Source organism: Apium graveolens, chromosome 2 (genome assembly GCF_009905375.1).
Source record: "Apium graveolens cultivar Ventura chromosome 2, ASM990537v1, whole genome shotgun sequence".
Taxonomy (NCBI): domain Eukaryota; kingdom Viridiplantae; phylum Streptophyta; class Magnoliopsida; order Apiales; family Apiaceae; genus Apium; species Apium graveolens.
Window position 1 is genome coordinate 321,032,029 of NC_133648.1, and position 24,665 is coordinate 321,056,693.

At 34.5% G+C, this 24,665-nt stretch overlaps 5 protein-coding genes and 1 non-coding gene across 7 annotated transcripts; 4 read left to right on the forward strand and 2 right to left on the reverse strand.

Annotated features, from left to right (window-relative positions):
* Window positions 1–2,000: 2,000 nt before the first annotated feature.
* LOC141705106 (E3 ubiquitin-protein ligase ATL23) lies at window positions 2,001–2,351 on the reverse strand. Its single transcript, XM_074508179.1, has one exon. The coding sequence runs from the start codon at window positions 2,349–2,351 to the stop codon at window positions 2,001–2,003; it is 351 nt and encodes a 116-aa protein (XP_074364280.1).
* A 7,345-nt stretch (window positions 2,352–9,696) lies between these two features.
* Window positions 9,697–11,018, forward strand: LOC141709091 (expansin-A11-like). Its single transcript, XM_074512991.1, has 3 exons — window positions 9,697–9,918; window positions 10,019–10,340; window positions 10,437–11,018. Exons 1-3 carry the CDS (start codon window positions 9,777–9,779, stop codon window positions 10,741–10,743), a joined length of 771 nt encoding a protein of 256 aa, XP_074369092.1. The 5' UTR covers window positions 9,697–9,776; the 3' UTR covers window positions 10,744–11,018.
* A 150-nt stretch (window positions 11,019–11,168) lies between these two features.
* Window positions 11,169–12,757, reverse strand: LOC141709090 (UPF0496 protein At1g20180-like). Its single transcript, XM_074512990.1, has 2 exons — window positions 12,584–12,757; window positions 11,169–12,376 (listed from the first exon to the last, which is right to left on the reverse strand). The coding sequence occupies exons 1-2, from the start codon at window positions 12,621–12,623 to the stop codon at window positions 11,289–11,291; spliced, it is 1,128 nt and encodes a 375-aa protein (XP_074369091.1). The 5' UTR covers window positions 12,624–12,757; the 3' UTR covers window positions 11,169–11,288.
* Window positions 12,758–13,943: 1,186 nt separating this feature from the next.
* Window positions 13,944–21,757, forward strand: LOC141709092 (la-related protein 1C-like). Of its 2 annotated transcripts, XM_074512993.1 has the most exons (7): window positions 13,944–14,496; window positions 15,123–15,687; window positions 15,752–15,905; window positions 16,006–16,096; window positions 19,455–19,526; window positions 21,213–21,260; window positions 21,339–21,757. In XM_074512993.1, the coding sequence occupies exons 1-7, from the start codon at window positions 14,203–14,205 to the stop codon at window positions 21,507–21,509; spliced, it is 1,395 nt and encodes a 464-aa protein (XP_074369094.1). In that variant the 5' UTR covers window positions 13,944–14,202; the 3' UTR covers window positions 21,510–21,757. The 2 variants fall into 2 exon arrangements, with proteins under 2 accessions (XP_074369094.1, XP_074369093.1); XM_074512992.1 differs by having other exon boundaries at window positions 13,946–14,496; window positions 21,213–21,757.
* A 701-nt stretch (window positions 21,758–22,458) lies between these two features.
* TRNAE-UUC (transfer RNA glutamic acid (anticodon UUC)) lies at window positions 22,459–22,530 on the forward strand. Its single transcript has one exon. It is a non-coding gene; the product is annotated as a tRNA-Glu (tRNA).
* Window positions 22,500–24,307, forward strand: LOC141706465 (uncharacterized). Its single transcript, XM_074509225.1, has 3 exons — window positions 22,500–22,598; window positions 22,642–22,676; window positions 23,663–24,307. Exon 3 carries the CDS (start codon window positions 23,674–23,676, stop codon window positions 24,064–24,066), a length of 393 nt encoding a protein of 130 aa, XP_074365326.1. The 5' UTR covers window positions 22,500–22,598; window positions 22,642–22,676; window positions 23,663–23,673; the 3' UTR covers window positions 24,067–24,307.
* The last annotated feature ends 358 nt before the right edge of the window (window positions 24,308–24,665 follow it).

Here is a 24,665-nt window from a genome sequence, read left to right on the forward strand (position 1 = left end):
GTTTAATTACGCTAAGCTTTCTTTCTCTTCTTATTTTTTTTACAATTGCTGATTTATTTTTTCTTACGACCTTCGTGTTTTGTTTTCGTTATCGGTGTTATTGCCTTATTCTTGTTATTGGTTATATAACTGCCTCATTGTGTTAGTATAATAGTTATTTACTATTGTTGTTTTCCCAACATGCTATATCCTTCCCGGACACTATCATAGACGGTATTATTGGGTACGATTAATTGATTGATTGATTTCATGAGACGGACTAACATGAGAGCTGTATAGAATATAAGGTAGAATTATAGATGAAAATTGATTTTCAAGTTTGTGTGCTAGCACTAAAAGCGTTTTTGTCAAAAACAAAATTGCATGACATTAACAAAGGTTAATTTCAAGTATTCATAGTTGAAGTTAAAAGTGTGTGGAACATAAAGCAGCCATAGAGTCTAAAATATGAATCAACAGGGTCATATACTCGTATGATTTTAGCAACTGAAAGGTGACATTATTAAGAAAAGGTGGGGGGAGGGGTAGCAAACATAAATTATGGAGAAATTTGGGACAGTAAACTACAACACAACAAAAGTTATGGACAGATACCCCTTTCCGCTGCAAAATAAACAATCTATCTCCATTGACGTACAGTTTATACACTTCTTCCAAATAAATGAAACTGCGGTCTCACGAGGTCCTTAATCTAGTAGGACTACTCATATTATAGATTTGATTTTCCTTTTTTTCATAATTTTTACTGTGTTTCTGTCATATCCGAATTTAAAAATATTGGAGTCTAATTAATGAATGAAGTATATGATAAAAGTTTCTTTCTCTTGAAAAATTACTTAAAATTTAATGAACTTCTTTTATCCTCAATATATATTTGAATCTGTCTCATGTATCTTATTACTTTAATGAAATTATAAAAATAAATTATTTCCATCATATTGAAATATTAAAAAAAATTATTTTAAAAAATTAATATTTAATCAAATTATTACTTAATTATATACAATTTTAAAACATTATAAAATGGATGCAACTATGAAAGCACATATCCAAGTACAACCTTATCGCGAGGGAAGTGGAGATACTATTAGAACAAAGGACGATGCATTACCGTGAACTCTTAATATAATAGGTTGATCTTACTCATTGTTCTTCGATAAACTTCATTTATAATAATATCAAATCGCCAGTGATATTCCATGATTACCCATCTTAGGTTCCCAGATAATTTTATAGTAAGCATTTCTAGTAACGTATATACTTTACCTTACATTTTAATGTGAAGAGGATTTTGGTAATTATAATAAGATGTGATGATTTTTTTAGAGTATGCTGCAAACTATCTAAATTTATGAGCGGAATCCTAGTTACGGATTTCAGAAATCGGAACTAATCGTTTGAGTTACCGATTTGTGTTTTATTGAATGATTTTTAAAAATTCGGATGATTTATCAAATAAGTCAAATATATTTTTGACCAATTTATTAACAATATATTGAAAACTCGGCTGATTTATATAACAAGAGTGGAACGAAAGAAGTACAATTTTAACGTCTATAGTACGATTTTCAATTTTGCGGGTTATGCAGTAGAACAAGGCGATTAAGAAATGGCGGGAGAGGTTATGTATGCAGTAGCAGAACCTGGAACATGGTGCTGCAGCTGCTCAAGAATCAGCAGACCTGCCATACTGCAAAGTGGAAAATGTCACACCGTTCATTCAATTTAGTTTGTATTCAATCCATGATCAATTAATTCCTGCTGATAACTGCAGCTTTTTATGGTTCATTAAATTCTTCAACAAGATATTTACAAATTGCATTCTGTTGCTGTAAATCTAATATACCAAGTAAAAAGGTTTACATAAACTGTATGTACAACAATACCATTAATTTACATGTCAAACTAGCTAGTACACCAAATAAAAAGCTGAAAGACAAGTTTAACATATGTAGTGCAAACAGAGGTGTAACGGAACAGGATGATTCTGATGTCGAAAATCAGCAGGGACTGGCTTCCGAGGAGTCGAAAAGTTCAGGATGAAGCTTTCCCCTGCAAACAGGGCAAACGGAGTTTTTTGACAGCCATGTATCAGCACATTGTATGTGAAAGCCATGATTACAGCCCGGGACTAGCCGTACCTGATGATCATCAGCAATGTTATCTAAACAAACCGCGCATTCGCTCCCCATAACCAAGTCTTTTCCAGTCATTTTCGGAAGTTTCTCCAGCTCTGCAGCTGACAAACCTTTACCAGAAGTTGGCTTTTCAGCTAACCTCAACTCCTGGTTCGCGCCGTTGCTAGCAGCATACCATAGTAAACATATGTACACTAAGAACACGGCACTCATGCCTGCGCAGGGGAGAAATAGCGCGAGGAATACTGATAGAAGCATTTTAAAAAAAAAATGAAATAAGTTGAAAATAGGAGGAAATTAAATTGAGAAGGTGGTGTGATTAAGAAGGACAAAGGTAGGGAAGGAGAATTTATAAAGGATGGGATGGAAAGGAAGGAAATAATAAGGAGGTGTTTGGGTGAGATGGAATATGAGAAATGAGGTGGGAAAGAGTGAAGTTGTTCAGATTGTGGGGCTATAGAGGGGGTGACGTGTATTTATATCAGGACGGTAACCGCAATATTGGGAAGCCAAACAATGCAGAAACATATCAGAAATTCCAGTATTACTAATTGGTTTTGCAGTTTGAGAATATGACGTGTTTCTGTAAGGTGTATGAGAAAGGGAAATGAATCAACTCCAGAGATATCTGGCATAGTGTTTGCGAATTGCAGAATTTATAATAGCGTCGTAAATTTGAGATTAAAAGTCCGATTCTTCATAATCGTCACAGAATATATCAAGATTATCTATCGGTACGGCAACACGAGTATAATTAGTATAGGAGTTTGAAACTAGCGAGAGCGGGCTCTGTATTGAGGTGCTTTCCACTTTCTAGTGAAATGCACACATAATTCATATAGCAAGGACACTTTGTGCCCGTTTGGAAAATTTTAAAATAAGTAATTTATAACTTAAAATGATTAAGTGCGAAATAAGTGATAAGTTGATAAATACTTATAAGTTCTATAAGTGTTTGGATAAATTTACTTATAATTCAGAAGTTTTTTTACTTAATTGAATTAAAACAAATAATTATTAACTACAATTATATTAGTTCTTGAATCTTAAATTATAACATATTTAAAAATTTATATTTTAAAATCAAAACTTTAGAAAAATGTGAAAAAATGAAAATAAGTTGGAAAAAAGTACGTTATTGCCAACTTTCAACTTATCAACTTATAAGTTGTAAATTCAGTTTATAAATTGGGTCGACAAACACTCGTTGATAAGCTGTTACGGCCTATAAGCCATAACTGGCTTATAAATATATTTCCAAACAGGCCTTTTATGGTGCTAACAAAAGTCGTTTGTGTTGATTGTCTATACTTATAGAAAGAATATTCTTTTAGAAATAATTGTACATTTCTTGTGATTTACAGATTCTGATGTCACATTACTTATGTTATGTACTCGCCTTAGTACACCTTCCATGTTGGTTCCGGCCTTAGCTCATATACACGAAACTTTACAATTAAGCCTACGAACGCCAGGTGTCTGGTTTTATGTTAGATCGATGTAATGCTATCAAGTTCATCTACCTTCTTTGTACTCTCTCCGTTACGTACACTATTTACACGTAATTCGATATTTCAATAAAATATAGTTTTAAAATATTTTTTTAACTTTTTTTAATAAAAATTTAAACATTAAGCTTTTTTTCAGAATTTTTTTTTAAAAAAATATATTATGAAAGTATACTTTAAACGAGAATTTAAAAGCGTGCTGAAAAATAACGTAAATAATTCAGTGGGACTGAGGGAGTATATATGTGTAACCGTTGCCTTGTTTTAGTGTAAGTGAGTTCCAGACGGAACAAATTAGACACTGTTATCGCAAAGATTACATAGCAGTTGAGATTTAAGAGGTTAAATGTTCTAAAAATAATTGTATTTAAACTTCTAATGATTTCTTACGTCTTGCGTAAATGCTACTCTTTTTGTAGCTGAATAAATGCAACCCAACAATTGAAGTATTACGTGGACGATTTGAGGTAAGTTAATTTCTGGCTCAATCATTACAAAATGGTGATTAGTTAAGTAGTCTGATTTCGATACTTGAAGGGGCCACGTTTGCCTCTGACTTGACATGTTTGTTTTCTTGTAATTAATTGTTTACCTGCATGAAACTTCAAAATTATTTACCATATTATTAATTAAAAATATTTTTTTTCCTTTTTCAATGAGTAAGCAATTTTGTATTATCAAAGAACATGTCCGATGCTTGTTGGCTAAATTAAATAATTGGCTAAATAGTGTGAAATACTGATTATCTAAAATTTAAAAATAGTATGTTATCATTATTTGAAGTTGTTATAAATGGAATATTTTATTTTGATATGGTAACGTATGATGTGACATTTGGCTACAGGTTCGTAGAGATTGAGCAAATTTGGCCAACGTCGGGAGGTTAACTATATTTTTAGCTAACAGGAATTTACTATTAGAGTGAATACCTTTTTACAAAATCTTTATAATTGATAATTATGGTATGCCACCTATATTTTTAGCTAAGAGTTTTTTTAGCATGGTGCTGCATCTCCAATAAGATTGGTTAAAATAATATAAAATACTGATTATCTAAATTTACTAAACCTATAAGATATTGTACTTCAACGGGAGTTGCTATAATGATTGACTATATTTTTTAAAATGGTATGGTAATATTAATTTAAGTTATTATAAATAGAATATTTAATTTCAATATAGTAATAGATGATGTGAAATTATGTTAGAGGTCCTAATGGTTCAACAAATTTAACCAATATGATGAGTTTAGCTAAAATTTTAACTAAGGAGAATGCCCCATTGGAAAGTAATTTATATGGTATGCCACCTAGATTTTTAAGTAAGGGTTTTTGACCATTGGAGATGCTCTAAGTGTTCTAAAACCTATTGCTTTTTTTAGAAAATTTAAAAAATATGTGACCAATTTGTTCTGAATTAATTTTAAATGGGATAGTAAACAAGTATTATAAATTAATAAGATAATATATATATTTAATTTTTATTCCGATTAATTGTTTAAATTATTTCCAATTATCGATTAGTAAGAAATCGGTATCTCAGCATATAAGTTCGGATTCCCGGTTGACACAAATCATGATCGACATATTTAATTTTGAAATATATAAAAATAAATGAGATATTCAAAAAACAACTTAAGAGAGGGAGTATTGACAACATCAATAATACTATACTACTAGTAGTAAAGTTTCGTTTCACGTGATGTGTCATTTTATTAGCAGGGACTGCCATCTGCATCATTCTGAGATTGTATACAAATATTCTGTCATGCATTGTTTTATTTAATTTAATTCTCGAACCCCGATGAATTTTAAAAATATAAATTTTTCTTTGTTTCATTTTCGTAAATGATAAGATGGCTACGGAATATCAATATGAAGGATACTTCTAATGGCAAAACACTGCCCGTGTGGGCTTTGCCAGAAAATCGACTCGGCGGAGTTAAGATTTGAAATTTTTCAATAATTTTAGTATTTGGTGTATAAATTTTATTTTAAGGAGGTCAAAAATATTAGTTTTATTTTTAAATTTTGATTAAAATATGTCTCCGCCCCTGCGTGGGACCCAGAAAGATGCCCATTTTCGCCGGCTCTTGGCTCTTGTGGTCTATTAACTACTGTTTAGTTTTGAATGACATCAAATATAGCGCAGCTACCAAAAGTTGGCTAATGTCATTTTGTCAAATCTGATTTAGGAACATGCTTAGTTTATTTTGGTTTCATGTAATGGACATGTTAATCTAGTTTAATTAAAAAGTGATTTACATTTGATTGTAACTCTTTCCTGATTCTCATGCATGGTAAAGCAGTTAATAGTACTATCTCAGTCATTTTTTAGTTATCACATTTGACTTTAACCCAGTCAAATCGACTAAAATTTGATCGAAATTTATTAATATTTTATAATTGTAAAAAGTAAATAAATTATACACCGGAAAGTAGTTTTAATCTACTTTACTATATAATTTTTAGTTTTTTAAAATAATATAAGAGTAATGTTTAATCTTTGATCAAAAATTGATCAATTTGATTTTATAAAAGGTAATGTGACAATTAAAAAGAGGGAGTATTTCACCTTGTGAGGAATTTTTGGTGTGGGTAGTTCACTAATTGACACCAGCAGCAAGGCAATGTAAACTAACTAGGTTTGTTTCAATGCTACAATGTGTGAGTATCCTGGAGTTATAGATGTCTTCCATCTAATGCAGATGCCCATAGTTATGTATATTATCTGCATGAAACCATATGACATATAGTTGCCTAACAGAAGAAGCGCACTATTATTTTGAGAGCATGGTTTGGAAGCTAGAACAAAGCATTAAGCTTGAGTGGTCAGTGTGCTTGAGTGTGCATGCAGGAACACTAAATGAGGCTTATTATATCATCAGGGAAATGTCGTTCAAGCCTGATGCTTGTGCATGGGAAGCTTTGCTAAGTTCTTGTCGTATTTATCTCAGTACAAGTTTGGTTGAGACTTGAAATTGCTGCTTGAGTTATCCTGGGAATCACATTGTTCTCTCTAATCTACATCTGAAGGCAAATGCCAGGAAGTGGATATGGCGAGGGATATATGATAAAGTGAATGGGCACTGACTCCCAATCTTGTAGATTTGAGATATTCTTCATATGAAAACCAAAACTTGAAAGAGTACTTATTTCTCCATTGCCTTTCCCAGTCTTTATTTTCTTTGGTTATTTCCCGGATGCAATGGATTAAGATCAAGAAGAAAACAACAAGGTACTTATGCTTTTTTTAAGGAGGCAAATCAATTCGTCAGATGGCCCAAACTACCGATAAGCTGGATATATTGAGCATGCAAATGAAGAAGTTACCAGTTACAGATTTTGTGTTGAAAGATGTGGAAAGACCAGGAGAAGTAGCATGTACAGACATACTGTGTGGCCAGGTCTAAAATTTAGCTGTAATATTTCATCTCGTAGGTTCTCCTCTTCAAGTTACAAAACTCTTAATTAGTATCCTTGGGGACTGTCATTCTGTTACAAAATTTCTATTCAGCTAAAACTTTGAAGGTACAGAGATATCTGTCAATTTATATACAGCTTACAAGTATGAAGGCACAGAAATGTCTGTCAGACATACAAATCTGTTTTACTTTCTTAAGATGGAGTTTGTTCATGTGGTGATTGTTGGTCATTTGATCTAATGATGTATAAGTAACAGTTGATTGTTTGTGAAGAACACGCCTCAGGTGTGACGAGACGTTGTGAACTTGCAATTATTTTATTTTTAAATCAATGGTAAGAGAACCTAACTATACATTAAGTTTTTTCTTGGCTGCTGCTGTTGCTGTGTTTGTTGTAATAAGAATATTCGAAAAAAATCATAATTCTTGTGTCTCTATTGCTTCTTGAAAACTAGAACTTTTAATTACTTTGCCACCATTCACAATATAGCACTGCATTGCTGCCACCTTTACTATTCCACCCTCCAGAAAATCAAAATTGAAACACTCCCTGTCACATTTGCAAACTTCATAAGATTAAATTAAGAGGTACCGAAATGACAGCAAAGTGATGTAATTTAGGATGTCTGTGTCTTTTCTTGTTTCCGTACTTGCACAATGGAAATATACCCTCTTCCTTTGGCTTTTCTAATTGAAAATGAGACTCTTTCTGAGATTATTAAAGCATCATACTTAGCTATTTGGCTATTATGTTGTACAGATAGATAATCCTTAAGAGTACAAAGCCGCAAAAGGCTAGTCAGATCAGTTGGGGTGGATCTCTTCGCGACCCTGATACGTATCTCATGCCTCATGGTGAAGCAGAATTTTCATGTGTTCCAAAGTGTTGATTGCAAAATTTTCTTCCCTGAACCACCACTTAGAGCTAGAAGCATTATTAGCTTACTTGACGTGCAAAATGCATCCTTTCTTTAAAGTTGATATTATTATAAAAGTTTTTATGCTATACTAACATGTTTGCGTTCAATAGACCCTCTATAATGTTGCTGAATGCTGGCATCAAAGTTGTTCTAATCAAGAGATTGTTTTGATCAATACAAACTATTACTGTACTACTACTTGCTACTAATTGTCTATGTTTCTGCCACGAGTAAATTTCCTGGATAAAAGGTTGACATAGTAATTAAGGAGTTTGGAACTACCAAGTTAAACAAAGTGTTTAAGAATAACTAGAAACATAATTGGAGATCTTAAACATGCCTATTAAGTAAACATAGTTTTTTGGAATATTGTACCATCCTTAGATCTTACTAGGACCCCCTACTTCTCGGGGAAACATACTACGTGCATGGTTTGAAGTTTGGTCCCATGTCAATGTCATGCATCAAATGTCTGGCCTTCCTGGTTGACGGTGATATAATCCCATAACCATTTTCATGTATGGATAGGCTTAACCCACATTAGTGTTTTCTTAATCTTGTATGTACAATTAGATTGATGAAGGGTGTACTACCCAAATCCAATCAATCTCCCTAGCAAAAGAAGTTTACAGATACGAAAAGAGAAAAATGCTCCTAAGTACGTACTTAGAGGGCTTACCTGAGTACATAGTGTATCCATACATATTAAAACATAAAATTCCGTATTGACTTCATTTCATGGAGGATCAGCCTAAGGCCTGTTGGCTGTTATTTTAACATTGTTTTGATTTTCTACAAATTAAAACACGATTAAAAACAAAACTTACAGAAAAAAATCCGAAATAACACCAACACAACTCGATAAACATGATGAATATGACCCAAAACGTCTTATGAGAAAAACGTTTAAAACATAATTTACAGAGACAAAATCGGAAACAACACCAACGTAACTCATGAACATGATGAATATGACCCAAAACGTCTCATGTTTTGTTAAAATTTTAAGGTTCAGAACGACGAAAATGTGAAGACGTTCACGGACACAAGTACATGACCCGAAACCCAAATTTTACGCTCCCCTAGCTACAGCCAACAGAATATAAACACCAGGCAGGTGCTACCCCTTAACCATGTGCTGATGAGTACATCTGCCAATCTCTGGCAGCTGGGTAGGAACCATTTATTGAGGAAGCATTGAATATAGCCTTTAGCCTTCATATGGTATTTTACAAATTGCATATTTCGACTAATTTAACTAAAGTGACCACGGGATTGGATAAGGTTCCTGCTTATTTAGTTTAGTCTGTTCCAAATCAGTATCTATGTAATAAAAAGGCCTATGATGTCCTTATAAGGTTATGCAAGAATCATATGAGCTTCATATTAGATTGCTTAACTAGAATTTTTGTTCTGCAGTGAATTAGATATATTAGTTTTGCATTCACATAGAAACAGACCAGCACATTAAACAATTCAAAGGGTTGAACATTTTAATTTGTCGGTTAATTCAATCAAGACTCTTGTGTTGGAAAACCCCATGTGGTCTTGTTTTATTCATATGTAAGAGAACGTGGAAATAATTGAATCAGATACAGTTTTATGAGCCTTGCAGTGATTTTTCATTTAAAATAATTTGATTAAAATCTCTTCTCTTGCAGAGGTCACATGTGAGGTAGTTGCATTTAAGATGTTTGGCTTGTCTATTTAAGAACCATACTTGTGTTTACCACTGAAATATACTCAAAATCTCCTTTGTTCTTCAACTTCATCACCTGCTTAAAGAATGGCGAATCATGGTGTTGTCGCGGTGGTCCTTCTGGTTAGTGCATGCGTTCTTGTTGTCGATGTTAATGCATTTGTAGCTTCTGGATGGACTAATGGTCATGCTACGTTTTACGGAGGTAGCGATGCCTCAGGAACAATGGGTATGTAAACTTTTTATTCTATCTATTTGTGTAAATTTGTACTCTTATTTCTCAAGTATAAATGGAGCGAGGGATGGACTTATATATTTTCTGAATACAGGCGGTGCTTGTGGTTATGGGAACCTGTACTCGGCTGGATACGGAACCAACACTGCTGCTCTAAGTACTGCACTCTTCAATGATGGAGCATCATGTGGACAATGTTACACGCTCATGTGTGATTATCAAAAAGACCCTAGATGGTGCATAAAGGGAACATCTGTAACCATTACCGCAACAAATTTTTGCCCTCCAAACTTTGATCAGCCTAACGATGCTGGAGGTTGGTGCAATCCTCCGCTCCAGCATTTTGACATGGCTCAACCAGCTTGGGAAAAGATTGGCATCTACAGGGGTGGTATTGTGCCTGTTATGTTCCGAAGGTACATTTTTTTTCTTGGGCTTTTCGAGATTTTGCAATATTGTTCTGCATTTGTGTCTGTGAATGATAAATGATGAGAAATGAAATTTGAATTCAGGGTCCCCTGTGTCAAAAGCGGTGGAGTAAGATTCACAGTAAACGGTAGGAACTACTTTGAGCTTGTGCTGATAAGCAATGTGGGGGGAGCTGGATCAGTTCAATCTGTGCAAATCAAGGGCTCAAGAACTGGCTGGCAAGCCATGTCTAGAAATTGGGGAGCAAACTGGCAGTCCAATGGATATCTCAACGGCCAATCTTTATCTTTCATGGTTACTACTACAGATGGAGCCACTCGAGTTTTTAACGATGTTGTGTCATCTAACTGGCAATTTGGTCAGACATTTTCAAGTCATGTAACATTCTAAGCCAGAAAACTGGATTTAAGGTTATGATTTTCGTAGGCAGCGGCGTGTCAGTATATTACTTAAGCAGCCCGCCGGAGTATCTTACACGGAGGGCACCCCGAGGTTGATTCTTGTTTGCATTTATGAAGAACTTCAATGGTCAAGCTCTGAGTCACAAGAACTGTGACCATTGTGTTCATATATATTTTCAATTATTTTCACTTTTCCAAAAGATGAAATATACAAATATTATACCCTTTCCTTGTAAGTTTTTAATATGAATGTCATTTTCTATACTTCTTTTGAGATAATACAAGTATTTGACAAAAGAAAATGTCACTGGCACATCAATTTGTCACCTCTCACAAAATCAGAACTACTTTAATTGCTCTGAGCAAATCATCCTTATTCAATATCCTATCAGAATTAACAAGGTGAGTAGCCTCTGCATTGTGAGTAATGTCACAAAATTTCTGAATTTATAGAAATCAGCATAGTTTTATCTACAGATGATTGAATAAATGAAATTTGAAAAATAGTCTTGGGCAAGAGGGGCTAGGTACCATTCATTTTTTGTGTGTAGTAGTTGAGTGCATGAGCTCTTGCACAACTAACCTTCTTGATCTGTTTATGGTGAGAAAACACAAGTTTATATGTTCTTCAAGCTCCTTGAGCTGCTCGTTCAAGCAAGTCTCTCCAATGCGGAACTCCCTCACCACCTCTTTCATAACCTCAATCTTCCCATTTCTAACACACATATCTGCCATGGCTTTGCTGTGTTCAATCTCATCGTATAACCTTATAACAAGTCGGCTTATAGTATTAAAATCATTGATCAATATGTAAACCCCTTTAGCTGCAACATCAAGCTGTGCTACCATTCTTTCCCTAGAACTTGCCTTGATCTTCACCAGCTTGTTATGCTTCTTTAGTAATCCAAACGAACAAGTAAACAAGGCCGGAGCTGCTACCAACCCAACGATTGAATGAAGAGCAAGGGCCATCAAAGTAAATGTAAGTGCAGTGTACGCAACTACAATCGTGTATCCCACAATTTTCTTCATTCCTCTTCTGATTTTTATTTCCCTCTGAAGTTTCCTACATTGTAATGTTAACCGATTAAGCAAATCACTGTGACCATTTTGCATGTCACGGAATTCAGCTGGACTGATTGCTGATAAAGGGTTTCTTATAGCGGCAAATGAGGCAAGGTCTTGAAACATAACATAGCATTCATCATTAGAGAAAGTACTACTTTCACTAATCCTAACAAGCGCCTTTTGTCTTAGGTCAAGCACACTTTTGATTATACGATGATTGGCTCTGATCTGATGGATACTTTGAAGAAGTACTTCGCAGATAATGCAGGTTTCTATAGTGATCTTGAAGTAATCAATTAAAAGGGGGTGAATACTCAAACCTTCAATAATGTGGGCTACTGTTTCTTGTCCCGGTTCCAAGAGGGATTCAAAGAGATGAAGATGTAAAGGAAATGAAGATGACGTTTCCATGCTTTTACTTGCTAGATGACCCTCAACTTTGCTGCTTATATCTGTGTATGACTTAGTTCTTAAGGCTTCCTTGTACTCTTCATCTACATTTACCTTGTTCACCAAGCTATCATCGCGATCCTTTTGGCGTTTTCTACTTCTGCCTGAAAATTTGAAAGCACAATATGTTTGAGAAAGAATATCGATCGATCATATTAACTAAATCTTACTTGAAATCAGGGAGAATAAAATATACGCAGACCCTATGATACACAGAACAGATGTACATCATAAAATTTTCATTCATTTACAGGACTTGAATTTTTCGACTTACGGAAGAAAATGATGAATGATACAAGAAATTGACTAACCAAGTAACCGGAAAGGCGATTTGAAGTTGATGCAGGCCATTTTTCGAAAGCCTGCAAAGGATTATAACAAGTGAATGGAAGAAAGTTAAGATGATTCGATTCAAAATGTGCCCATAAATTTAAATATATATACCGGAAGGTGAGGTGGAATGTGTATTGTTTATCTGTTACTACAATTAAGGAAATAAAGTTGGAGAAGGAACCAGTTGGCAAGAAGCACCGGCTTAAATTGGTTATAATTGCCAATCTTCACACGGAAACTTCTTGCCTACGTTCCTCTTGGCTACCTCCACCTGTTATTTTTTTGTAAAATCCTAGTTTTGACCCTTATCCATTTCACATAAATTCCTTGTAAATAAGGAAACTTAACATAAATAATTTAACAGAACAATAGCTTGCCTTCGGAAATGTTTAAACAATACAAGATTGTAGTAATATTTTATGAGAACTCTGTTCAAAAATAGGTATCAACTTTATCGTATTTTATCCATAGATTAAAAATTGGTAGACGCTGCAGATTTAATTTGAGACAAAATTTGATTGGTAATAATTTTTATAAAATAAGTCCATCATGCATTAGATGTCATTTTGATAGTTTTTTTGGGACCAATTTTAATACCCCTAGCATTACTCATTTTTTATTACAGCTATAATTGTTATTTATATTTTTTGATTGAATTCAACATGCATGTTCTATGTGAAAGTAATTTGAATATCTAAGTATATAGATTTTTTTTGGTCATAAAATTTTTTGGAATTCATAAAAATTTCAAAATAAATCTTACGATATTGACTTTGTTCGAGTTTTGTGTCGGTTTTGTGTTTACTTTTCGGGTACACGACATGATACGAAAACAGAAGTATACAAATATACAAATACACGAATTTTAAATGAATAGATCTTATTTGATCTTTGAATACATAACACATAAATATACTATACGGACAAAGTCTAGTTAGCTCCCTATTCACTTTATGCGGTAAACTCCAATTTAATATAGCAGCCTATTCAAGAATGACCTATGATGCATTATGGCTATAATGTATCGGAAACGGACATAGGTCATGTTTGTAAGTTAATTTTTTGTCAAACAAATTAACTTTTTAATATAAATTAGAGGTTTGTTCAAACAAAATTTTTAATACATATAAAAAAAATAATTCATCAAATTTAATTTTATTCAAAATAATTAAATTTATCTCATCAATTAAAATAATTTATTGAATCACCTATTTAAAACAATTACATCAAACCGTTACACACAGGAGAATAAAAAATTGACGTGGATGCGGAATAAAAAAGGGAAGAAAGAAAAAGGGCATGACTCCGTAGAATAGAATAATAAAAAGAGGCTAATAAAAAAAATACAAACTAAACAAAACCTAATAAAACACCTTGAATATCATCCCCCTCTAGCACCACCAAACAAGCAATCCAACCGGCAGCCCAGGCCAGGCCACTGTGTGTGTATTGTTCTCCTGTATCTATACGCCGTGTTTGTTTATTCACACTCTCACTTCCCCTCTTTATTCTCTCCTTTTACTCGCCAAACAAACACACCCTTAAATTCTTCTATTTTCTTTTATCAATTTCGATTTAACCCTAATTTTACACTGCTATGCCCGCCGATTTAACTTCTTCTACTCCGATTCATTCTCCTCCAAATAAGCCGCCCATGTCGGCGACGGAGCCGGTCGCCGCCGTGACTGAGGAGAGTTCCGATTGTGGTAACGACAATGCTGGTGCTGTTTTGAAGAAGTCTGTGTGGAAAAGTGTAAACGGTGTCGTTGAGCCTGCTCCGGTCATGGGAGGTGCTTCTTGGCCTACTATTACTGAGTCTACTCGTGGTTCGCCTAAATTTTCGTCCAGCTCCTCAAAAAATTTATCGGATGCCTCTGTTTCGGATGTGCAGGTTCGGTGCTTGATACTTTGTGTTTTCTTGAATTTGAATTGCAATTGTTTAATTTCATCATGTAAAGATGCAATATTTGTGAGTTTTGTTTAGTGACATTGTTTAGTAGAGACTCAAGTCAGTTTTGTATGACATTTTGACAATTTATTGTTTGATGCGTATCTATTTACTCATCACTTTGCTCCGATTTTGTATGAACATTGTTTTCGATTTTTAACAGCTCAGTTTTTGGATGTATATATTTCTTTTTTTTAGCAATAAATTTGCTTTTTTAGTAGCATGGTTTCTACACGGACCTCTCATACAAGTAATGCACTTATACATATAAATCGTTTAGTCGAAACAAGTTACATATAACTTTTTGACAATCTAATCTTGTCTTTTTTTTTCAGAATTATATACTGATCTTGAACGCCTTTTTTGCTCTGATTATGAATGCATGTTCTTTTTTATTTTCAACAGCTATGCCTGTGCGTGTGTATATTGCTTTTGATTTATAGCACTGAATTTGCTTCTTTTTGAACTGAATGTCCTACTAATTGTTTGTTATGGTGATGGTAAAACTGTGAAGACATTTATTTTCAGTTTTTAAACTTTTATTGTCTTCGTGTTCCTTTTGGATATAGGAGCAAGTCATGTTAAATGCACCTCAGAAACAAGCTACCGCTAATGGACACCCTAATTCCAATTATAATCGCAAACAACCTCATCGACAAAAGTCTATGAAGAAAGGTGGCAGCACAGGGGCTGGATCAGGTCAGAGTGGTGCCAGTCGCCCACCTCCGCCGCCCCCACCACCTCCTTTTCCAATACCTTTTGGCAATGTATTACCGCCGGCAATGGAGATGCCTATAAGAGAGCCAGCTCCATTTCGAGGCAATAACCGGGACGCAAGACCAGTCGGAGGTGCAGGGTCTCATTCACCGAGACATCCCTCTAGACGCGGTAACTTTGCTTCCCGACCTGTTGGAGATGGAGGATTTAACCATAGTCATGTAGCTCGGCATGACCAAGATCGGGAAAGAAATGCTTCTCGAAATTCTTCTGGAAGAGAAGTTCATATGCATCATATGGTTCCTCCACCACCACCACCACCTCCTCCACGAGGTTTGGCTAGACCATTGTTGCCTGGACCTATCCCATACATTCCTCCCCCGCATATGAGACCGTTTGGGAGTCCTATGCCTTTTGGTAAGTTGATATGGTTTGATATGACACCAAATTTTGAATTGAACTAATATTGTTTTTTTTGTAGATATGATCCCTCCATATTTATATGTTCCACCAATATCACCCGACTCCTTCAGGAGTGTGCCACTCGTTCTCCCGCCTCCTCCACATATGTATTTTCCTCTTATTGATCCAAATTTGAGAACTTTGTTACTCAATCAGATTGATTACTATTTCAGGTATTAAAACTTACTTGGAGTGAAGCCCTCAAATTGTAATCTTATCATTTTTAGACTTTGTTCATAGTAGGTTCATATGCTATTTGTTTGCTTGTTACAGTGAAGATAATTTGGTTAAAGATGACTTCTTAAGGTCAAACATGGATGATCAAGGATGGGTATCTATTAGTTTAATAGCAAGTTTTCCTCGAGTAAGTAAATTTTCACTTACATTGTTATTATTCTCTTCGAGCAAGTGATAATTACAGAGTTACCTCCAAAAAATAGTATTTGATGTCTTAACTATTATTCTTGGATCTTTGCTTTTTAATTTTTATAGGTTTTCTTTGCAGAAAATTGTACTGCACTTGATTGAATAATTTTTTGTATTTTATAATATTCCCCCGCAATTTGACTTGAATGAACTATTCTGAGTTGAAGCAAGTGTCTTCCCCTAATGTTTTTATGAGGGAAGAGTTTTGGTGTACTCCTAGAGGTGCCCAACTCATCCTACTGAAAATCACCTACTATTTCGCTCTATTCTGACTTCTGAGGTGGCTAACCATTTATTGTAAAATGATATCCCGAGAGTGAGTAATTTGGATTTTGTCCTACTGAAAATCACCCAAACATGATTCACACAACTCACTCACCTTCTCTTTCGCTCAATAATTCTATCTATTCTTATGGAGGTCATATGTGAAACCCTATGAAGCACGAGTGCGGGGGTGCGGGTGCGCGGTACGGGGGTACGGCAATTCTGGAAATCTGAAAATATAGGGATTCGGGTGCGGGGGGATACGGCATATATTATAATATTAAATATATTATATATAGTCCAAATATGAAATTATTCATCATCTTTAGCTCCTAAAGTATCGTCTTTTGATCTTTGACTCAGAGAAGCTGCTGTACTTGTAGCCGAGCTTGTTGATTCCATGGCTGTTAGAAAGAGTTTACAATGTAAAGATCAACCAAAATAATCAACCAAATGAATCAAACAAAATCTCAATTAAACAAAATCAATCAAACAAAATCTCAAGTAAAGTAGTAAAGATATGCTTATACACAACACAGATATGCACACACGAATATATATATATAATTATATAATAATTATATAATATATACACACGCACAAACACAGCTCTTGAAAGTTGAAGCTTACCAATTTGGAGGCTGAAGCTTGAAGAAGACCGGAAAAGATGACCGGAGATCGCTAGAGATGCTGATCGGAGAAGGTTGAAGTAGTTGATTGAAGCTTGAAGAAGGCCGCAGATGTCGCCGCTCTCGTGTCTATAAATTAGGGTAACAACGGGCTGCCGGATAGTGTTACGTTTTTAAGTTTTTATTTGTCTTTGACTTAAGTCAACTGTTGATTATTTACAAAAGATGCCACTGCCGCACCCCCTTTCCCGCACCCCCAAGCACCCCCACCCATAAACGCTCCGACACGCCACGTGGCGTATCCCGTACGCACCCCCGCGCACCCCGCGCACCCCCGCACTGAGTACGTACGGGATACGTAGTTCTTCATCCCAGGGAAGAATCCCTGCTTTCTAGGTGAAACCTAATCTTTGTATTAGGTATGTGACGATAAAGGGACATTTAACTAAGAATTAAAAGTAAGAGTCATGTAGTCATTCAAATTGTTTATACGGCAGTTACCTAAGGTTCTAATATGGTGTTTGAGTATCATCTGACATGTTGACAAACAAACCCTGACAACATGTAAGCTATCTGACAATTTTTTTACAGTTTCATAGTTTAGATGTTCATTTCATTTTATAGAGTTAGCTTAGGGTTCCATACCATTTTTTTCTCCTGATTATTTGAGGTGTAAGATGGACCAGGGAACTATTGATTGTATTTTATGGACCCTGCAAATTAGACCATTTACTATAATTATGAAATGGAGCAAATCCTTTGATTTCTTGCTAATTCGTTTCTGGTTTGAGTTTCATTTGTAGTGTATTCAGTTAGGATAAAATTGAAGGCCCTACTGCATCAGAACATTAATGAATTTGATATACAAGTACTTGTCCTGTATTTTGTGGTAGACTTGAGTGATATTGTGATACATGTTCTAGCTCTATTATTTTGTTGGAAATAGATGGTAAGAATAAGTTGTCGGATTTAGTTCAGACTTACGGTAAAGTTTAAGACATTTAATTCTCTGTTTTGTTTAATGTCCCAGTTACTTTATTTGTGCATTATCTCATATGTAATATTTTTTTATATACATTTTTATTTTAAACATGCGTCTTCTGCTCTTTTACTTGTCTATCTGGAACTAATTATTGGTGAAGCTTAGCATTTTTCAATGATTTGTTACCCATTGGGTGTCCCATTAAGCTTAAATGGAGCTTGTGTGATTAATCACATAGGTGAGTGTCGGCTTTACTGCCTATTTGCCAACCCATTTCTGATTTTAACATTACCTTGGATTTAATGTCTAGTCTCTTCAAATGGTGCAAACTCGCCAAATTGCCTTTACTTATAATAGTTATATTCATACAAACACTTGAGGTAGCAGCCACAAGACGGGGAAGCCACATTGCAAGATTTCTTGGTTGCTTCCATTTTTTATTTTGATACAAATTACATGCACAAACACACATTGCCCCCTCCAAGCAGCTTCTGTGTGGAGTACTTACAAAATATATGTATCAGGATAACAGCTTCATCTGTATCGACTTTCGTACCAAGTGAGATGCATCAACCATAGGATTGAAAGAAAATCTTTACATATAGCAATGCAGGATATGAGATTTTTCGTGATGTGTATCATTGTCTGGTAGATGATGAAATGAGAGTTTCATTACATAGAAAGAACTCCTCATCTATAAGCATCAAACCAACCTTGGAAATCACAAAATTTTTTGGTAATAAGTGAACTAGGTTTGTCTTAACATTCTTCATCTGTATTTAAGTTTTAATTAGGAAAATTGATGTAAAAAAAAGGATACAATGTGTTACTCCTATAGGTCTAATATATACTACTATATGAAGATCCCCATTGGTTCACATCAAACAAGGTTATTTATAGTTTTTAAAGGATTCTGATGTTTGCATATAAGAAGATAATATTTAGTGTTTTGTCCAAGATAAACAAGTTACAAGGCAATGGAGATGAAAAGGCATTAGAAAAGTCAGATCAGAAAAGTGCTTTCCAAGTAACAAGTTATTTTGAGATACTTATTCTTTCTTTAGAACGTATTGGACAGATTCCTGCAAGGTGGATAAATCAATTTTGTGACATCTTAATTGAAGTTAACTCTTTCAATGCCAGAAATTGCTATACAAGTCAATTACTTAAGCTAGCAAGATGTAGTAGTCTTGCTCTAGTCATATCACCTACCGATTAAGAGTTTACTTGACGAGATATGCTTTTCTATGTTTGTGCTGCTTTACTTCAAGACAAAGGCGACGGTCATTTCTTATTTACTCATATTGGGTGTTACAATATTTTATGTACCACTCCGCATGTTTTGCATACCAAGACTGGTTTTCTTCCTCTTTTTTGTTTGTTTTTTGGTTTACACATTCAATTTTTGTAAAATATGGCAGGTTTCGAAATTGACAAGTGATGTCCAGTTGATTCTGGATACTTTGGGAGCTTCAACTGTTGTCGAAGTACAGGTAAGAGTTTAGATGTTATGTTTACCTAATCACATTATGTCTTCTAATGTTGACAATTTTTTGTAAAAAAGTGTTGGTCTATGTGATTTTTATTCTAAATACCATGTGCTAATTTGTGTAGCGTGCTAAAAAATTCATAACATTCTTAAACTGTTGACCTGTGTTCACCTTCTGTGGAGCGTTGACTGTCTTTAGTTGAAATGTAATGACATTGTGAGATGTCTTTGGTAGCTACTACATAATATGTGAGACGGTGAGAGGAAACCACATAGAGATGTTGGAAACATATCAAAACTTGCACAATATATTTACCTATTGAGAACATTTTCTCCAGCAGTTCCATTATAGATTACTACCACACATTTATTTATTCTACATTTATTAGTAAGTGGACTTTCTGCAATAGCTTACAAAAGCAATCTTAATTACCTTTACATTATACATGCTGCCTAATAAATCTCATTGAGTTTATCAACAGTGTGTACCAATTACCAACTAGTGCTCACCCGCAATTATTTATTGTGATGTATAATTCCAAACTGTATAGCCTCAGTCAACTGCTGATCCAGTTGGCAGTAGACAGTAGTACATGGCTTGCAGAAAGAGTGAAACAAAAACCTGACAACATCAAGTTGCAAAGTTTTTCCAGAAACTGTGTACGTTAAGTAGTGCTGCATATAGAGTAGTATGCACACTCACTAAACAATATATTAGGTAAGAAGTAACATCTTCCCCCTAAAACACCATCCTTCTTGCTGCTCTCTATGGCAGTACTTGCGGTCCCCACATGCATATATTCAAGTTATTCTTAATAACATTCTACCTTTTTTTTGCTGATTGTATATCAATTTTTTGCCTCTTTGTTGTCTGGAGTTGTGATAGAATCGGGGTTGGATTGTCCATTTTTCCTTGTTGGCTAAGTATGTTCCCCCTCGATTAAAATAATTTTGAACATGTACCCATGTATGTTTGGTTTGTTGTGGTGAAGATGTAAGATTCAATGACAAAAGTCAAAGGATGTCTTGTGATGTTATGTTGTTAGAGACCGTGGTTATAATGCGGATATGGTGATGGTTTTGGTTGGCGTGGTGCTTGGAGGTGTTGTTGCAACGGGAAAAGGTAGATAGAATTGTGGTGGGTTGCTGCAGCTAGACCCGGCGATTTTGGATACGACACGACTTACACGACACGAATATTTAGTGTTTGTGTTTGCCTTTTTAGTACACGAAACGAAAATATACGAACACGAAAGTACACGACCGAGATTTAGTGTTGGTTTTGTGTTTTACCTTCGAGCACACGACACGACACGAAGTATACGATATATATTAATATTATAATTAAATATTAATATTTATAATGAATATATGTATATTTATAATTGATATGTGCTTATTTATTTTTAAAATAATTACTTAATTATATAATATGCATATAAATGTGATCTAATATATATTTAATATATTTCGTAAAACTTTTAACTAAAAATCTTATATATTTTTTTTTATATATTTATTTAATTTAATATTAATATTCAATTTTACATGAAAAACACGACACGAAACGAAAGTACACGAACCCTAAACATGTCGGTTTTGTGTTTGAAGGAGGTGCTATACCTGCACAGCTGTGATTGTAGATGTTCTTAATGTGTTCATAATATGTTTTTAACCTGTTTATTTGCAGGGAGACATGATTAGGAAGCGTGTCAATTGGAACAAGTGGATTCCCTCGGTTGGTCAGAGTTTGCCTGACCTTGGTTTGCAATCTCAAAGCGAGTCAACTGATGTCATGCTGGCAACTTTCATGCAGGAGGTCCATTTGGTCAAGGAGACTACTAACAAGGTCAATAGTACGGGCATGGAAGTAGAGCACTCGGGGACAGAAGCCAGTGGAGTTCCATCACCGGACTCGACGATTACTCAATCAGAACCGGCAAAGTCGGAGAATTCAGCTGAAGCCTCCATCCAGGGGTGTACCTGAGCAAGAGCCAGCTATTGCAATTCCCATAGATGGATTTTTGAGAATTATGATAATAATTCTGTAGAGCCAAGTTCGGTCCATAGTTTTAAGCTTTCTGGAAGTATCTATGTTGCTCTGATTCTTTCTGGGAAATTATAACATCTTATATAGTTTACTGTTTTATGTGGAAAGTAACATTTTAGCTACATTTGGTAAGTTTGTTTATACCTTCATGAAAGTTTTTTTTTACTAACAAGAGTATATTTTTTATGAACCAGAGCATGTTGTGCGGTAAAAGGGGAAAAACAGAATGAGCAATACTATGTTCCTAAATATATTTTCTAAATGACGTGACATGATACATGTCGAATTTTGATTTGGTGCATGTTTCAGAAGAAAATTATAATTTATACATGACATACATTATTTGGGAGAGGATTTGAGGTGCCTAACATTTTTTAAATAAAAGATATTGCGGATCCCGAAATAAACGCCTAAACTATAATAATTAATGCCGAAAATTAGCGGGGTCGTTTGTTTTTATGGTACACAATGAAATATGAATTGAGAATAGATTAGACTTATGATTTATGCCCGGTATTTGGTTAAAATTTTGTTCAATTTCAAGTTCATACTTTACAGCAAGTTCAAAGTTTTAATACAAAATTATGCTTCCAAAACGTTGTATATCATTAAACAGTTCTAATTTTTTTTGAAGGACACAAATTTATCTTACAAAAATGAGATTTATTATTACAAATTTTTACAAGCAGCATTAAACAATATGGGGGAAAAAATCAAATATATATTAGACCGAACTTTTGTAAATTTATCGTGTATCTTGAGTGTGTGGGATGACTTTGTTTTGGAAACTGATTTTACTGAAAAAAAATTTTAGGGAAGATAATATTTTATATCTTATTAAAGATTTTAGCGGTAATAATTAATTTAAATGAAAAATAAACACAATTCCGTTGTCGTCCAGCGGTTAGGATATCTGGCTTTCACCCAGGAGACCCGGGTTCGATTCCCGGCAACGGAACTTTTTTGATTTTACATTTTAAAACCCACATGCATCTTCATATAGTACCTTTTTCTCAATTGACTTTGTGTCCCGTCGTTATTTTTGATTCAACCTTATTCCTAAACCACATAAGTTAGCCTTAGCAAGAATCTGAGTCTCTGGGGGTAAGCAATTAGCTTCAAACGTTTGCTGACTTATTAATGTTTTCACTGTTTTTTAATCTTTGCTCTAATTAAATTCAACCCAACTCTTTAAAAAGCTTATTGTAGCCATTATGTTTGCTTATATGCTTCACTTAACATTCTATGCTTATTTACTCCATTTCACATGTTTCTTAGTTACTAGGAAAAAATAGACTGCGGGTAGTTTCTAACCTGTTGACGGGGTAATTAACAGTATAAATTAGACCCTTTTAGGAGTTCTATTATTGATTAGTCTTGCTGTTCCGTTTCAAAGCTTCTTTTTTTCGTAGTTATCTAAGAAAGATATCTAGAAAACTACCAGATAAATTGTTACTATAACTTAATAGGACATTAGAAATATTTTGTGATGTTTAGAATATTAGTAAATTGCATTATGCATTGAGTTATTGTACTAAGTATTACATGCGCTACTTTTGTTATAATGATTCGGTTGTTTATTGTTACTCCAGTAATCATTGTTCTTAGAATTAGAGGATGTAACTAAGAATCGGTTCAAATGGAAGCTAAATATATACTGCTGCAAGGCACTTTTGGACTAAGTTAAGACAGCGAGAGCAACGAGGAGACAAGTGAAACTTCCTGATTGCTCTCACCATTAGCAAAGAGAGCAAAACATTTACTTGAAACCAAAATTTGCATTTATACTGGAATTATTGGAGTTACCTTGAACCATTTCAGCTTAATTTTAAAAAGCTTTATATCTGTAGATGACTTTTGAAGAGGGTATTTTAACTTTGTTAATGAAGAACTCTAAAGATCTACATCTTCTTTCTAAATTAAAATTTGAATCTCACTTTTAAATAATATACTTAAGTTGCATCACAGGCTTTGCTTAAACTATACAGGCTTTTATAGTAAAAGTTATGATGCATGACTGTGTGCAGGTAATTTATGTTTTTTTAACTCTATCTAGATCTCCAAGTATTTTAACATGTCTCTTTGTGTAGAAATTGTGACAATGGCTAGTAAAGTGATGAAATCTGTAGCGAAATCAATGGGAGTCTACCAGTATCCTTGGCAGGAGAAGTTGATGAAACACCAAGATGATCTTTCAAAGGGAGTTTGGGGCTACTGGCACCTTGGGGCTTGGAAACATTGTGGTATTAGTGCCCGCCATCGAGCTCGAGTCCGAAAAGAAGTTCTCCTTGCTGGAGAAGACTGGCCTTATGATCCAGAATGGAAAGAAATGAGAACCAAAAGGAAAGGACACAAATGTGATAGGATATCGGCAGAAAAACGAGCCAATACTGCTGAACTGATGCAGAAAATGCCACAAATGTTGGCAGATTTCAAAAAACGCAAGTGGGAGAGGAAGATAAATGAAGAGGATGCCGAGGCCAAGAAAACATAAGTACCTAATTATTTCTCTGTGTTAAATTAATCTTGTCCTAGCTGGATGGTACCTTGATAAATCTTTGCCCCACCTGCTTGTTACTTTTTGGAGGCATCAACAGCATATGGTATCATTTCCCTAATGGATCTGATCTAATGACATGCGATTTGACTTCTTATCGTATTTCTGTTGTTCCTTTCATGATTTTTATTTTACTCATGCATATTGCCCTTAAATAAAAAAATCATCATTCCGTGTTTTTCTTGGCTCATTACGCAACTAAGAACACAAGGTTTCTTTGTTTTTGTTTGGAATATTCTTGGATGTTGTGTTGCTTGTCTGTGATCTTCTTTATTATGTTGTGTCTGGCTCTCAATCACATCGATGGAAATATGCAAGTCCATTTTACAGTGTTTTCCGTTTCATTTATGAATAGAACTGAAATAGTTTTGTATTTCCTCCTCTCTTTGAGCTTACCATGTATTGTTTCAGTTTTAGTGATGGTCAAACATATATCGGACATGTTTGGGCCGTTTTAGTGATGCTTTTGATATATATATATATATATATATATATATATATATATATGCGGGTACTATATATAGAGTATTAATTAT

What these genes read in the sequence shown, in the direction of transcription:
- LOC141709091 (XM_074512991.1), top strand. Translation starts at nt 9,777, where the DNA reads ATGGCGAATCATGGTGTTGTCGCGGTGGTCCTTCTGGTTAGTGCATGC. An exon ending in CGATGCCTCAGGAACAATGG is followed by an intron (nt 9,919 to 10,018) that starts GTATGTAAACTT and finishes TTCTGAATACAG; the next exon opens with GCGGTGCTTGTGGTTATGGG. An exon ending in GTGCCTGTTATGTTCCGAAG is followed by an intron (nt 10,341 to 10,436) that starts GTACATTTTTTT and finishes ATTTGAATTCAG; the next exon opens with GGTCCCCTGTGTCAAAAGCG.
- LOC141705106 (XM_074508179.1), bottom strand. Translation starts at nt 2,351, where the DNA reads ATGAGTGCCGTGTTCTTAGTGTACATATGTTTACTATGGTATGCTGCT.
- LOC141706465 (XM_074509225.1), top strand. Translation starts at nt 23,674, where the DNA reads ATGGCTAGTAAAGTGATGAAATCTGTAGCGAAATCAATGGGAGTCTAC.
- LOC141709090 (XM_074512990.1), bottom strand. Translation starts at nt 12,623, where the DNA reads ATGGCCTGCATCAACTTCAAATCGCCTTTCCGGTTACTTG. An exon ending in ATCGCCTTTCCGGTTACTTG is followed by an intron (nt 12,377 to 12,583) that starts GTTAGTCAATTT and finishes TCAAATTTTCAG; the next exon opens with GCAGAAGTAGAAAACGCCAA.
- LOC141709092 (XM_074512992.1), top strand. Translation starts at nt 14,203, where the DNA reads ATGCCCGCCGATTTAACTTCTTCTACTCCGATTCATTCTCCTCCAAAT. An exon ending in CCTCTGTTTCGGATGTGCAG is followed by an intron (nt 14,497 to 15,122) that starts GTTCGGTGCTTG and finishes TTTTGGATATAG; the next exon opens with GAGCAAGTCATGTTAAATGC. An exon ending in CAACTGTTGTCGAAGTACAG is followed by an intron (nt 19,527 to 21,212) that starts GTAAGAGTTTAG and finishes GTTTATTTGCAG; the next exon opens with GGAGACATGATTAGGAAGCG.